Here is a 14977-nt window from a genome sequence, read left to right on the forward strand (position 1 = left end):
TGTTCAATAAAGCAATTATGTTAAGCACTCTCATCTCCATTACCCGCTATTGCACAACTCTGCCACCTTTCAGACAGATGGGGCCAACCCTGGCTCTCCGTGGCTGTGAACAGCCTATGTTGCTGCCAGTCCTGCTCAATGTGAGGAGTAACAAGTAACCAAGGGGTTAACTGTGTACTGTGTACCACCTGACCACTGAGGAAGATATCATGTTACAGAATATACTGGAAGCATTTCTTTGTGTATCAGTTGGTTTCGTTTTTGCCTGGGAGACGGTCGCAAGATGTCTGCGAGCTCACCAGGTCGTTTGTTGTTTTCTCTCTAAAATAAACTTCAGTAGTTATTAGAACACCTTGGACTCTGTGTGTTCTTAAGAGGCTTTTTATCCAACGGCTATACAAGTTTCCGCTGTGTGTGAGAAGAAGAAGAAGGCTCTGCTGTATGTTTTACTGCCAGCCCGGGTCTACAGAGCAGAGGCGCTAGAGAAAGCGTGCCGGGCGGTTTTTAGTGGCTCCTAATTGAGTCATAAATAACTCAAAGGAGTCCTATATTCGTCACACTCAATCCCACTCTTTCCTAAAAGTAGAGGGACCCTTGACCATTAGGTCCAGTCACGACCGACTCTGGGGTTGCGGCACTCATCTCGCGTTATTGGCCAAGGGAGCCGGCGTACAGCTTCCAGGTCATGTGGCCAGCATGACAAAGCCACTTCTGGCGAACCAGAGCAGCACACGGAAACACTGTTTACCTTCCCGCTGGAGCGGTACCTATTTATCTACTTGCACTTTGACGTGCTTTCGAACTGCTAGGTTTTAGGAGCTGGGACTGAGCAACAGGAGCTCACCCCATCACGGGGATTCGAACCGCTGACCTTCTGATCGGCAAGCCCTAGGCTCAGTGGTTTAACCCACAGCGCCACCCGCGTCCTGGGACTCTTTCCTAGGACTTCAGAATTCACGACTCAGACAGCTGCAGTGCTATCATTTGTAAACCACACAGAAGTTTTATTTGCAATGAAGTGGTATACAAATTCTGGCAAACAAAATAAAATTTTAATCTTCCACCTATACTTCTAAGCTAAACAACCCAGAAAATTTCAGAAGTGCCATACCGTTAAGGAAAACAAGGAACACATTTGGATAGGAAAGTTCTTCTCCACACAAAAGGTTTACGTCTTCTACTCCCAGGTTACCAGCTAATTTAATTATAGGACCATCTTCCATATCAGTCGTAATGTGAGTCATGAGTGCTAGGTTTTTAACCAAACCACAGGCCTGAAAGGAAAATAATAATAATAATAATAATGAAAAAATACACACACAATTCATATAAAATTATTTTATTTATAGCCAAATAACTAGAAAAAGACAGCACAACTGCCTTATGTAACGAGAAGTGGATTTCCTTAACTCAAAACTGACCAATGACAAACAGAGTTTAAGGATCTAGTTACAGGTAGGTAGCCATGTTGGTCTGAGTCAAAGCAAAATAAAAAAATTCATTCAGTAGCACCTTAAAGACCAACTATGTTTTTATTTTGGTATGAGCTTTCGTGTGCATGCACACGAAAGCTCATACCAAAATAAAAACTTAGTTGGTCTTTAAGGTGCTACTGAAAGAGTTTAAGGAGTTGACTGGTCATCTAGAAAGTGATGTAATAGCCTTGACCTTAATCCAACAGAAAATTTGGAACCAATTAAAGAAACTTGTTAGTCAGAAGCAACTAAGGAATAAAGCACAATTGATAGAAGTAATCATACAATCTTAGTTTCACATGATAACACCTGACGAACTAAAATCCTTGGTTCACTCCATGGGACGCCGTTTTTAGGACTGTAATTGTGGCAAAAGGTTTTCACACTAAGTCCTGACAGAAATGGTGAGAAGTTACGAAATATCCTTTATTTTCTGTGTATTACTGATTTTATTTGGCTTTTGTTAGGATGAAGATAATCCAACGAAGCTTGTTGCATTATATTCTGCATTAAATAATCTTTCTAATGATATGCAATATTTCAGTATTATGTAATGGAATTATTCTAAAGAAGACTGGTGTTATGAGCCATCAAACCTCAGAAATGCACATTTTCCAAAAGGTTTCCACTATTTTGGCTGCTGGTGCAATTGTTCAAGTTCAACTAATGGTTCAGCACATCAAACTGTGATGGGAGAAAATAAATTAAGTTCATGGTTCTTACCTCTCCTTCAGGAGTGTCTGATGGGCACAGCATACCCCACTGTGATGGCTGCAGAGATCGGGGACCACTCACTTTTCTAGTCTTTTCAAACTGAGAAGAGATCCTTGTCATCATCCCCAGAGCAGAAATATAGGACAGGCGGGACAAGACTTGAGTCACACCCTGACGATCCATCTTGAATCTCTTCAGTGACCAATTCCCCTAAAAGTCAAGAATGACACAAGTCTGTCAAAAATGCAGTAGAGATTTTAACTACTTTTAAAAGGGGTAAAATAGTATATGAAAACAGATCGATCCATATTTGAAAACATGGACGATTCTTAACTGTAGTGGTAAAATAGCTTCAGCTTTCCACCTGTCCTCAAGACTTTAGGGCAGAAAAGCCTGGTGAATATTTGCATAAAGAGTAACAATACAAGCCAGTGCTATTATTAGCACTACTTCCAAGATGGCGCCGAGGCAAGTTCTCTCTGAGTCCCGCTTATGTGAGTAAGAGCATCTTTTAACAAATACGCCGATAAAGAAGTGCAGGGCAGAAATAATTACCAACCTCCTTCCCTTATCACCAACAAGACTCCGACAAGATCTTTGAAAGACTCTGGGAGTTGTTTGAAGAGCTCGTAAATTCTCCTCCTCCGCAGTTCCATAGCCTCCATAGCTTCCCAGACTAACGCTGGACTCCTTAAATTAGCCTATATCGTTCTGAGTCAGCTATGGTTCTAACAAGACAGTGTTATAAGGAACTGGGTATATCACCTCTATATCCTGAGGAAAGCCTTTTAAGAAAAAAGCAGACCAAAATTCCAACTTTTTTTCAATCAAAAGGGGAAGGATTAAAAAACCCAGTAGACCCCCACCCACACGAATGGTCTTTGGATCATGCTTGGAACAGGTGGGAGGAAACACCAAATGATAAAGTGGCTGAAACAGACCTGGCAACGGAGTTGCAACAAGCAGCGTTAGCAAATAAGAGCCTCGTCGCCCACTCAGATCATGAACCACCTCAGGAGCAGGGGCCTTTAAGTGGAAACCCTGATTCTGGACTAAATGTGCCCAGTTCACCTCCCTCACAGGAATGGGATAAACAGCAAGGCAACATCGGATTACAATTCACGCACAGCCACTTTTACCTTCTGTCTGGGATGTATGAAGACTTGTTTAGAAACTATTCTTCACAGATAAATAAAGACCTGAAGCTGATAAAAAACTTTCTATCAGAAAGCCTGAGCCTGCTTGCTACCTTAATTGAACTAATTAAGAGACAAGAAAGGCCTCCACCTCATGAATCAAATAATAATATATCCAATGATAATAAATGCCAGTCAGGCACTGAAGTCACGGAAATTAACTCCTCTACACCTCGACAGAAGGAAAGTCCCCTTGTGGTCAGGAAACTGTCCTTAAAGAGAAAGCGACAGGTACAAAAAAAGAAAAAGCCCAAGAATATCAAAATGGGCCGCCGCTCCGGAAAATTGTACTACCAGACCAGGAAAATGAACTTCCCAAAGCTCTTCAAATTGCTGGAGGACTCAATAACAAACAACCCTTCCACAATAACGAAGAAAACTGTCCAAAAGCCAAGCTCTTCAACAAAACACTCTCTGGCTGTGCTACAAAACAGTATAGAACCTACACTGCTACCAAGCGATGACTCTGAAAAACAAAAGGACCCCTTGACGCTTAAGCAAACAAGTTTACATAAGATGTCCGAAGGAATCATTGCCCATTCAAATCAATCCAAAAAGGTGTGTGATAAATTAATCCAAAATGGCTGGAATTTAATTTTAAACAAGCATAAACTTGTTTTTACAATCCCACACAATAATAGAAACTTCCTAATGTACAACCACAGGGAAAGTAACTTTCGGACGAAAATTGACCTTGCTATTGGGGGCTTTATGAGATTAGACAATATTAGAAAGGTAACATTTCTCTCAAATGATAAGTTATACAGCAGGGCAGTGGTGACTTTTAAAGACTGGGTGGCAGTTAAGCAAGTATTATCAAACAGAGATAAATTCCTGAAGTCCGGACTGCGGATAAATCGCCTTTTTGAAAATATTGGAGCTCCCTCACCAGTTTTAGAGAACTACAAGTCTGGCAGATCCAACATTGGTTCTACAGAGTCTAGCAGTATGGCAAATCTTAAGTCTTCACAATCAGACACAGTTATAGCCTACACCCGGGAGGTCAAGCTCCCCAAAACTCAAATATCTATTAACAAGCCCAGCAAGGTGGAAAATCCTAAGCCACCACAGCCAGACATTACAAAAAATGAAACCCGCCTCCAGGATAATCCTAAATCACCACACCCAGTCACTGTTAAAACCCATCTCCATGAGAATAAGCCCCCAAAACCCCAAACATCATTTAGCAAGGAAGGAAATGATTTTATTCTAAAGAATGGGCAATGCCTGATGGCCAATCTAGAGCAACTTCAGCAGTCTCAGGATACACTGATCGATGAACTCTCGGCCCTAAGAAAACATATTTTCCTTCTAGCTCCTCCGGCCCCTTTGGATTATTATTACGCCAATCACAAAACAAAGCCCCTATCTAATGAGGAGTGGTTGGCATGTCAATACCTGACCCCGGAAGAAATGGGCCCCCCAACACTTCCTTCAACACCAAAATTGACAACACACCAAGTTGAACTGGTGCAGCCTAGGCCTGGAAATGGTTCAGTCTTTGTGGACAAACTTGGCACTTTAGAAACCATTCAGGCAGAAGACTGACACAGGAACCCAGGGGACGGGTGCCTTGATGGACAAACTGTGCACTTTAATTTAATCCGGGATGTGGCGGGAGGGGCTATACTTATACCTACTGGAGATGTCTGTCCATCCGATTCTACATATCATCATTATATCCTTCCTATTCAAGAGACTGGGCCTAGGGCAGATCTGTTATTGAAGGGACATCATTCCTTTGGGGAGGACGCTGACACGGGGCTAGGGATCACCACTGTCGATGGGCGAGGGAGGTATGGTGGTGGGGGTAGATTTCACAGACGAAGGGTTTTGAGATGTGGTGATGCTCGAATCCCTTCCAATCTACGCCCCATCCCGAGGGACGAGGGTAGGGTGAGCAGGGATTATCCACCTCCGTCACTGGTGTTGTGCAATGCCAGGTCCATAGGCAATAAAACCGCCACTATGCGAGACTTTTTTATCTCACTGGGGGTTGACCTGGCTTGTGTGACGGAGACCTGGGTACGTGAAGGTGAAGTAGTTGCATTACATGAAATAACACCCCCTGGGTTCTCCGTCCTCCACCAGTCACGGACTGTGGGTCGGGGGGGAGGGGTGGCGTTGTTAATCCGGGAGGATTGCTCTTTCAGGGCTCTGCCATCACCATCAATCACCGGCATTGAATGTGTTGGCCTAGTGTGGGGCACCAAGGAGGGCTTGGCTGTCTGGCTGGTGTACCGACCACCCAGCGCACCAGCAGCCACCCTGTCGGACCTGTTGGAGGTGGTGGCCGGCTGGGCCTTGGAGTTCCCTAACTTATTGGTTTTGGGGGACTTCAACATCCATGCCGATGCCACCCCCTCCTCACGGGTTCCGGACCTGGTGTCTTCCATGGCGACATTAGGGCTCTCCCAGTTTGTTTTGGGTCCCACACACCAAGCAGGCCACACGCTGGATTTGATTTTTGGTGCAGGTATAGATGTGATCATGTCCCCAATTATGGAAGTGCCATGGTCTGATCACTACGCTCTGAAAGCCAGGATTGACTTACCGCCTCTGCCCCGCTTGGGTGGTGAGCCGATTGGGCTCGTCCGCGAAGGCTGATGGATCCTGATAGATTCCGTCAGGCTTTACGGGACCCTGCTCCCCCTGGTGGCTCGTTAAATGAGCTGGTCGAGAACTGGAATAACCGGCTCTTGGCGGCCATTGATGAGATCGCACCTAAGCGCCCTCTGCAACCCCGCCGAAACCGGGCCCCTTGGTTCACCGAGGAACTTCGGAAAATGAAGCGGGACCTCAGACGGCTTGAGCGAGTATGGCGGCATACTCGCGACGGAGCCTCAAGAACATCTTATAGGTCGCTTATGAAAACCTACGAGATGGCGGTGAAAGCCACAAAGAAGTCTTACTTCTCAGCTTCCATCGCATCCGCTAACTCTCGCCCGGCACAACTTTTTCGAACAATCAGGTCTCTAACAACCCTTGAGGACCAGTCAAATTTAGGCACTAATTCGACCCATAGCTGTGAGGCATTTGCGAGCTTTTTTGCGGAGAAAGTCTTGACACTTCGCCGTGACCTTTCTGCCAATTTTGATACAATAGCGGAACTAGAGGCCCCTCGACTGTCTTCGAGTTTAGTATTGGACCATTTCGACCACATACTCCCCGCTGATGTAGACAGATTCCTCCAGGCTGGGAGGCCCACCACTTGCTCCCTAGACCCCTGCCCGTCCTGGCTGATTAGAGCGTGTCCAGACGAGGTACGGGGCCCCCTGGTTGAGATTATCAACTTGTCTCTCAGTTCAGGGACTTTCCCAGAGGAGTTGAAGGAAGCAGTGGTGCGTCCGCTCTTAAAGAAAGCATCGTCAGATCCGCTAGATCTATCCAATTATCGCCCTGTTTCAAATCTTCCATACTTGGGTAAGATAATTGAAAGAGCGGTTGCCGAACAGCTCGGTAGGTTTCTGGATGAAACATCGGCTTTAGATCCATTCCAGTCCGGCTTTCGTCCTGGCCACGGGACCGAGACAGCACTGGTCGCCCTAACAGATGACCTCCGTAAACAGCTGGATCAAGGCGGGTCGGGGCTGCTGATTCTTCTAGATCTGTCAGCCGCCTTCGACATGGTCGATTATGAGCTTTTAGACCACCGCCTTGCCGACGTGGGGATTCAGGGTACAGTCCAACTATGGCTGCGTTCCTTTATCTCAGGTCGGGGACAGAGGGTGGCGCTAGGGAGGGGGTTGTCACCGCGGCACTCCTTGGTGTGTGGAGTCCCGCAAGGTGCAATCCTTTCCCCAATGCTTTTTAATATCTTCATGCGCCCCCTTGCCCAGATTGTCCGGAGTTTTGGGCTGGGTTGTCATCAATATGCTGATGACACCCAGATTTATCTGCTGATGGATGACCGTCCTGCCTCGGCCCCGGACACATTGACCAAGTGCCTGGAAGCTGTTGCTGGATGGCTACGTGGGAGTCGGCTGAAGCTAAATCCTTCGAAGACAGAGGTCCTCTGGCTGGGTCGGGATGACATGGGGCGGGGGGGCCAACTTCCATCTTTCGCTGGGGCCCAATTAGTGTCAGCCCCTTCTGTCAAGAGCTTGGGGGTAACCTTGGATGCCTCCCTTTCCATGGAGGCACAGGTTGCAACCACAGCCAAGGTGGCATTTTTCCATCTCCGCCGCATTAAGCAGTTGGTCCCCTATCTCTCTCAACCTGATCTAGCCACAGTGATCCATGCGATGGTCACCTCTAGGCTTGATTATTGTAATTCGCTCTACGCGGGGCTGCCCTTGAAACTGACCCAGAAACTCCAGCGGGTGCAGAATGCCGCGGCGAGGCTCCTTACGGGGTCCCGGCTGCGGGATCATATTCATCCAGTGCTTTACCAACTGCACTGGCTCCCGGTGGAGTACAGGATCAGGTTCAAGGTGCTGGTTTTGACCTTTAAAGCCTTATGCGGCTTAGGACCCTCGTACCTACGGGACCGCCTCTCCCGGTATGACCCACAGAGGACATTACGGTCCACAAATAATAACATATTGGAGATCCCGAGTCACAAGGTGGCTAGGCTGGCCTCGACCAGGACCAGGGCCTTCTCAGTACTGGCCCCGACCTGGTGGAACGCTCTGTCCCAGGAGACTAGGGCCCTGCGGGATTTGTCATCTTTTCGTAGGGCCTGCAAGACAGAGCTGTTTCGTTTGGCCTTCGGACTGACGCAGTCTGACCCCACGGTTACCCTCCCCTAAGGTTTTATTTATAATGGTTTTATCTTATTCGTAGATTTTTAATTTTAAAATTGAATTTTAACATTGTATTATTCTGTTGTTTTAACTGAATTGTTTCTTTTATATTTGTGTTGATATTATTTGTTGTTAGCCGCCCTGAGCCCGGTCTTGACTGGGAAGGGCGGGGTATAAATAAAAATTATTATTATTATTATTATTATTATTATTATTATTATTATTATTATTATTATTCTGGAATCAAACTGTGCAAGAACAGGAAGTGGAGTTTGCAGCTACCACCAGTCAGCTGGTTGGCAAAGACTCCAAGCCACACTTTCGGCAGGGATAGAAATCACTTGGAAGCAAGCAAGGGGATCCAATCCCAGTGGCGCTTGCATTTAGTGACAAACTTTTAAAAGTGGCAAAGGAAAGCCTGATTGTCAAGAGCAAATGGAAGCACTCCTGAAGGATGCTTTGCATCCATGTATTTACCTGTCCCACTCCTGACATCATGCATGGCTTGGGGGAAATGTTCTCATGGGCCAAATGAGGACCCCCTGTCCAGCCTAATAAGGCCCATGGGCCAGAGATTCCCCACTGTTCTCCTATCCCTCCCACAGCAAATGAAACACTTACAGTGGAGATGGCATTCACCATGCCATTGGTGATCTGATCTTGCCGCATGTGCTTAACTACATCAAACTGCGCAGCCCTCTGCTTGGGAATTACTTGATCAGCGATCTTTTTCAATTCAGAGTTGAATTTTTTGAACAAGTCTTCAAACAGAAGGGAAAGAAGCTGCAACAGAAAAAAGGAGATTTACAGTGGGAAGCAAGCAATGCATTTAGCAATGGAAGCCACACTAGAGATGCATTAATTGGAGGGCCATTCCTTTACGTTGCTCATCCTGAAATAAGAATGGCACTTTCCACAATCTGACCAAATGACTACAACATAAACAAATTATTCTAGTTTATGGGTAAAGTAGTATAATGGTACCTCGACTTACGAACTACTTGACAACCGAATTTTTTGACTTATGAATGGGGCAAATGGCGCATGCTTACAAGTTTCTTGACATCCGAACGGAAACCGCAGCAGTTTCAGATAGGGTTTTTTCGACTTACGAATTTTTAGATTGGGTTGCTTCGACTTATGAATTTTTAGATTGGGTTGCTTCGACTTATGAATCTTTCCATTTCCAATGCATTCCTATGGGAAATCGCGTTTCCAATGGCGCTTTTCGACTTACGAATTTTTTGACCTATGAAGGTGCCTTCGGAACGGATTAAATTTGTAAGTCGAGGCACCACTGTAATCTGATTTTCAACAAGACAAAGTCCGAACTCTTTCAGCCTGTTCCTAAGAACACTTGAAATAAAACGGCTAAATGACACAGAGAAGTTCTATTGAAAAATACTGTAAAAATAACTATAACAAACAGATATATAAAACACCAGACTAGGCCTGTTTAGACCCTGGATCCTATAAACCTAACTGCTCATCTGCTGGCTCACCAAATGACATCTTTTAAATTTTAAATGTAGAGCTTTTAAAATAGATATGTCACATTACTATAGAAGAACTACCCTAACACGTTTTTCATTTTCAGAATTGCTAACATATAGATAAGCTGTAAATGTCTCAGTAGCCAACATATGTTATGAAAATTGAACCTGGAGCAACTCCTTGAACGGGCATCCCCAAACTTCGGCCCTCCAGATGTTTTGGACTACAATTCCCATCTTCCCCGACCACTGGTCCTGTTAGCTAGGGATCATGGGAGTTGTAGGCCAAAACATCTGGAGGGACGCAGTTTGGGGGTGCCTGTCCTTGAAGAACTATCAGTATGGGGAAAGGATGGTCCTTTCTAGTTTTGTAAATATTTGTTCTTTATTGAATTATTTCCTTCCAGCTATTTCTTTCACTTTTTTAAAATCATTTTTAACATTATACTCGTCTTTTGGTTTGCTCTCCAATTAACCCATTCACATTTCACCCAACTTCTTCTAATGAACTTTACTGGGAACTCAATCCATCTAAAATTTTGCACGGCAAGCTACACATGGATTGAATGCCTACTCCCCACCCACCCCTGCTCCAAAGAAAAGCCTTTCCTGCATCACCTAAAGAAGTATAAGCTCTAGAACTTGGCAATTCTATTCTAACTCTTGGTTTTTACAGCAGCTCTGTCAGGAAGACTAAAAATACAGCGGCTACCGAATGCCAAAAATACAAGTTCCCAGTATACAAAGCATTGTTAACTGCTAAACAAACTAGGTATTCAAACAGGCCCTGTTAAGACATTCTGGAGACTATTGCACTATTTAATTCCTGCATGGAATTAAACCAATTTAAAACTGTCTCCATTTTAGAAGACACATTAGCACTACCATGCCCCCCAATTGGCCATGGGCCAGTAACTCAATCTACTCTCCCAATGAACACTTCCACTCTCTGCATTTGCCATCTTTTCATCATTATCATGTCCCTGCTGATTTGCAAAAAGAACAGACCTTTCTTTGCCTTGCCTTGCATAACATAATCATGAGAATTCATTTGATGACTAAAGTTGACATTATGTGGAATAGTAACTTGAATTTAGGTCAGCTATAATGATCTAGTTGGGAACTGTCACAGAGGTCAATCATGGGTAAAGGGTAGATGGGATTCTGTGTCAATTGCACATATCAATGACTACTCAAAACCAACGTTGGGCGCTGAGAGCTTTCCCCCTTTGAGAGCCAATCTTTCGTGACATCACGCAAAACTGAGTTTCCCATGAGAGAGTTCCTAAAGGATCACACAGTGGCAAGTAAATGGTCATGTAGATTAATCTACTAATGTGATTTCATCTGCAGAACCTCTGTGTGCAGTGCAGATGCTCTACAGCACTTCCCCTAATACTAGAACATGAGGTCATCCAATGAAGTTGAACATTTGAAGATTCAGGACAGGGGAAAATACCTGATTCTTCATATAGCCCACAGTTAAAAGTATAGAATTAGCTACCCCAGGATGCACTAATAGCCCACAAACTGGATGACTTTAAAGGGGGTTCAGGCAAATTAATCAAGGTTAATGTTCTTAATGGCTGCTAGCCATGATGGCTCTGTATTACCTCCAGTCTCACAGGCAGCATGCCCCAGGAATACAAATGGAGAGAGTGCTAACACACTTGTCATTTCCTGCCTGTAAGCTTCCGATATTGTTAGTCGCTGTGAGAACAGGATCCTGGAGTTAGATCAGCCTTTGGACTGATACAGAAGGGCTCTTCTTATGCTCAGATTCTGAAGTGCACTTTGGGGAGAGGCCAATATGGCATGCCCTGGACATTCACACATTACTTGCAGATCTCTGGTTCCTTTGAGGCTTGGGTACCCATGTGAATGCTATCAGAATGAATATTCCCTGGATGAGCCTGGGTAAGCCACCGGAAGTTGCCTTATGACCCATCTAACGCACTACCGTCTACACTGACCAAAATAGGGGTTTTTTGGCGCAAAGTACCACTGAGTTATGGCCCTTCCCATATCTTTATCTATATTTTAAACAAGTATCAGGAAAAGGGCTGTTTCTTTGATGGCATAAAAGATTATTAAATAATTAGCATGTACGTAACTAAAAATTTCAACACTGACTTCAGAAGAAGTCACCACTGAACACCATTTCCCAGCCCCTCCTGTTCAAAGCAATAAAGTTAGGTTAGGTGGATACACTAACTTCTTGACATTTTTTAGCCTAAAGCATTCCATGGCTAATTCCAGTACATCCACAGGCTTTCTCTAAGAACATAGCAAAGTTTCACAATAGCCCGTTTTTAGGTCAAGAGTAAGTGATTAAGGAGAGAACGGGATGGAATGCCAGTGATAATATTCATTTAATTTTTGTGGTGAACCCAGGGTCTTTCAGACAGGAGCATTGAAGAGCAAATTAAATTTGAGGGGTGGCGGCGGCGAAATATAAGGGAGAGGAACTGACAGCTCATCAATTGGTTTCCATTGAAAATCCCGAGGAAAAAAATTAATAAAGTAGTTAAGCTGCTGAAATACAGTTTCACCAATTAGCTTAATGTCAGAGAATTCTAATTAGGCGCCTTGAGATTGCCATTTAGTGTTTAAGGCTTTAGAGTGCCAAATTCTCCTTTTCACACAAACTGGTTGCAAAATTAAAGACATTAGGCAGCCTTAATTATATTATCAGAACAGCTGGGATTAGTCAATCTCTGAAGTCAAGGCGGTTTTCTTTTGTCACAGGGTAAAAATCCCTTCCTTTCCAGGGTGCAGGATTTTGGTGCTGTTCCATATCTCACCCATACAAAGCAAGCTGAATTAGAAAGAAAGAAAGGGGGGGAAATGCCAAACAAACCCTGAGGACAAAGACGAGGGAAATGCTCGGCAAATAATGAACACATTAAGGAAAGAGAAAAGGTAGGTGAAAAGATTAAGCTTGGAATCGGTAGGTTTCGCTAACACCTCTGCTGGCACCTGGCCTGCCAAGCCTCTAGTGGGCAGAAAGACTAAGGGAAAGCTCTGTAAACCAGCTTGGCTAGCGGAACCGACTGTTATCTAAAGCTAAAGCACATTTCGTACTCCCTTGTCCCATGGGGTGTGAAATTAGCTGCTATTGTTTTCACACATTTTTATAGACACAATGCCTTTTATGTCTTCACATTGTGTGGACTGCTATGCTTTTCCTCCTCATACAGGAACAGTCTTTTTCATTCAAATTTTTAAGCAACAGGATTTTTAGCTCAGAAACACAACCAGAGGTGCGTGTGTGTTATAGGCTATTTGGAAATAAACTCTAGATGAAAACACTGAGCAATAGGCTTAATGTGAGATGTTCTATCAATTTGCAAAATACAGCCAAGCAAGTGTCAATAACAGAAAAACACACACATAAGGGATAGAAGTCTGCTTTCAATGTATTTTTTAGGAAGCTAGACGAAACGTTTAAACCATTACACAACTCTCAACATATTAGGCATATGCCAGTATTTATGAACCTTTATTGTTTCAGAATCACTAATCAACAGAACCCATTGCGAAAAGCTTAAATAAAGTGTGTCTGAACCAAAATCATCTGGGGACCAAAACACACACGATTATTTTTTTTGCTGCACACTGAACCTGTTGTGCTGCAGCCTAATTCTGTGGCATCATTTCGGTTGCCTTGGGCAAGATAAAGCAACCAACAAATTAAATAAATAAATAAATAAATATGCTAACTCCATATCAATGTTTGCATGTTGTACTGTATAAAAAAACCAGGGTGGATTTACCTGTCCTGCCAACTCCAATCGTTTGTTTCCATAGTAGTCTCTGTCATCCACTTTGTTGTCCCCCTGAGCCAAAATCACTCTGCGGACCATCACAGCTGTATAAATGCACTTTGAGCGGAAATTGAACTCTTTTACCTGGAACACAGAAAAGGGGAGTAAACAGTTTCTAGTAAGGAACAGGTAGTCATTTGTCCAAAATCTACTACGTGAAAATGCAGCTTAGGTTAAACTCATTTTGCAGCTCTGCAATATTCCCCAGACTCAGAACAGGGTGGTAACATTTTCTCATTGCATTCATCCTTCCAAAAGCCCTATTAGACTTTCACAATAGTTCTCATTTCACGAAGAGAAAGTAGAGATCAAGCAATAGCACCTCACTTAAGAAGATCACTAGGTCAGTTTATGGCTAGATCACACATGCATGTACGCGCGCACGCGCGCACACACTTCTGAATTTTACATAGTGCTCCCTCAACCCAACACCAGTAATCACATGTTAGTGTGCAGAGAATCACATACAGAGCTGCACATATCCTACTGCAGCATGCAAAAATAATGGATCAGAATACTAATCAACACAAGCATTAGATGAGGAGCAGGAAATATCTGACTCCTCTAATACACACCAAGAACTAATGATAGAACTAAGCAGCAGCTCTTCCTGAGGTCCCTTCCTAAATCAGATTGGGATGGTGAACAACAGGTGAAGATACAGTCACCCTCACAAGTTCACAATGGATTAGTGAAGGTGCTCTGCCAGAGGACGTTCAACCCACTCAGGTCTTGTATGGTAAGAATTCTATTTCAGCCCACACACCCCGGAGCCCTGCCCCAAAATCCAAGATTCACGGCCGTACAGGGACATGGGCAAGAATGGTTGTTGCCAGCAGCTCTCTTGCTTCTTCCATCTTGGTTTTTTTGGGTCCTCCCCACATTCTCTGCCTTCGGACCTTATTTCCCAGATACTTCAGTGCCTGTAAAGTGAAATCCAAATCCAAGTTAGCATAGTACAAGTTAAACACTCTTCTTGGAAGTCTCCGCTTTCAGGGAATTACATTGCATATTAACAACTGATGATTGCATATTAACAAGATAATCAGCATGCCAAAACCTAATTTTTTTAAAATGTAAGACAAGACAGCAGACTAAGATGCTTCTTTAATAAGATGAACAGTGAAAATGGACTAGGCCAATCTATGGTTGCTATCTTAACAAAGTAGACCTGTTAGCACAAGGATTTCTGTTTGCGCCACGGAAATTCCTCTCCCTCTCTGCTCCTAGTAATTCCCCAGCACCTCCCCCAAATCTGCTCTCAAACTGGTTTAGGGGGCATGTGGAGGGACGCAGGGAGAGGAGAGAGGAGGAAGTTCCATTGCACAGCCAGAAGTCCTTGCACTAATGGAATTACTCTTTGGATACTTCCCAAAAGTACACAACCAACAATACTAACAATAATTATATTTCCTATTATGGTTTTAACCTTCCATAAACAAAAACCCCATGTTCTGTTCAGTGGTCCTCCAGTGACTACTGCTGTAATAACTCTTGTCTGAAAAGGCCCAAACATACCCAACATTT

The 14977-nt window shown here is 44.0% G+C and overlaps 1 protein-coding gene across 1 annotated transcript in view; it reads right to left on the reverse strand.

The window, feature by feature from the left end:
* POLR3B (RNA polymerase III subunit B) overlaps positions 1-14977 on the reverse strand; it is a 64618-nt gene that overhangs the window by 37838 nt on the left and 11803 nt on the right. Inside the window, exons 11-15 of the mRNA XM_060279890.1 lie at positions 14257-14373; positions 13400-13534; positions 8752-8913; positions 2199-2399; positions 1112-1274 (exon numbers count right to left, since the gene is read on the reverse strand). Coding sequence (XP_060135873.1) covers positions 1112-1274; positions 2199-2399; positions 8752-8913; positions 13400-13534; positions 14257-14373 — 778 coding nt within the window. The remainder of the gene's footprint in view (positions 1-1111; positions 1275-2198; positions 2400-8751; positions 8914-13399; positions 13535-14256; positions 14374-14977) is intronic.

This window comes from Zootoca vivipara, chromosome 10 (genome assembly GCF_963506605.1).
Source record: "Zootoca vivipara chromosome 10, rZooViv1.1, whole genome shotgun sequence".
Lineage (NCBI taxonomy): Eukaryota > Metazoa > Chordata > Lepidosauria > Squamata > Lacertidae > Zootoca > Zootoca vivipara.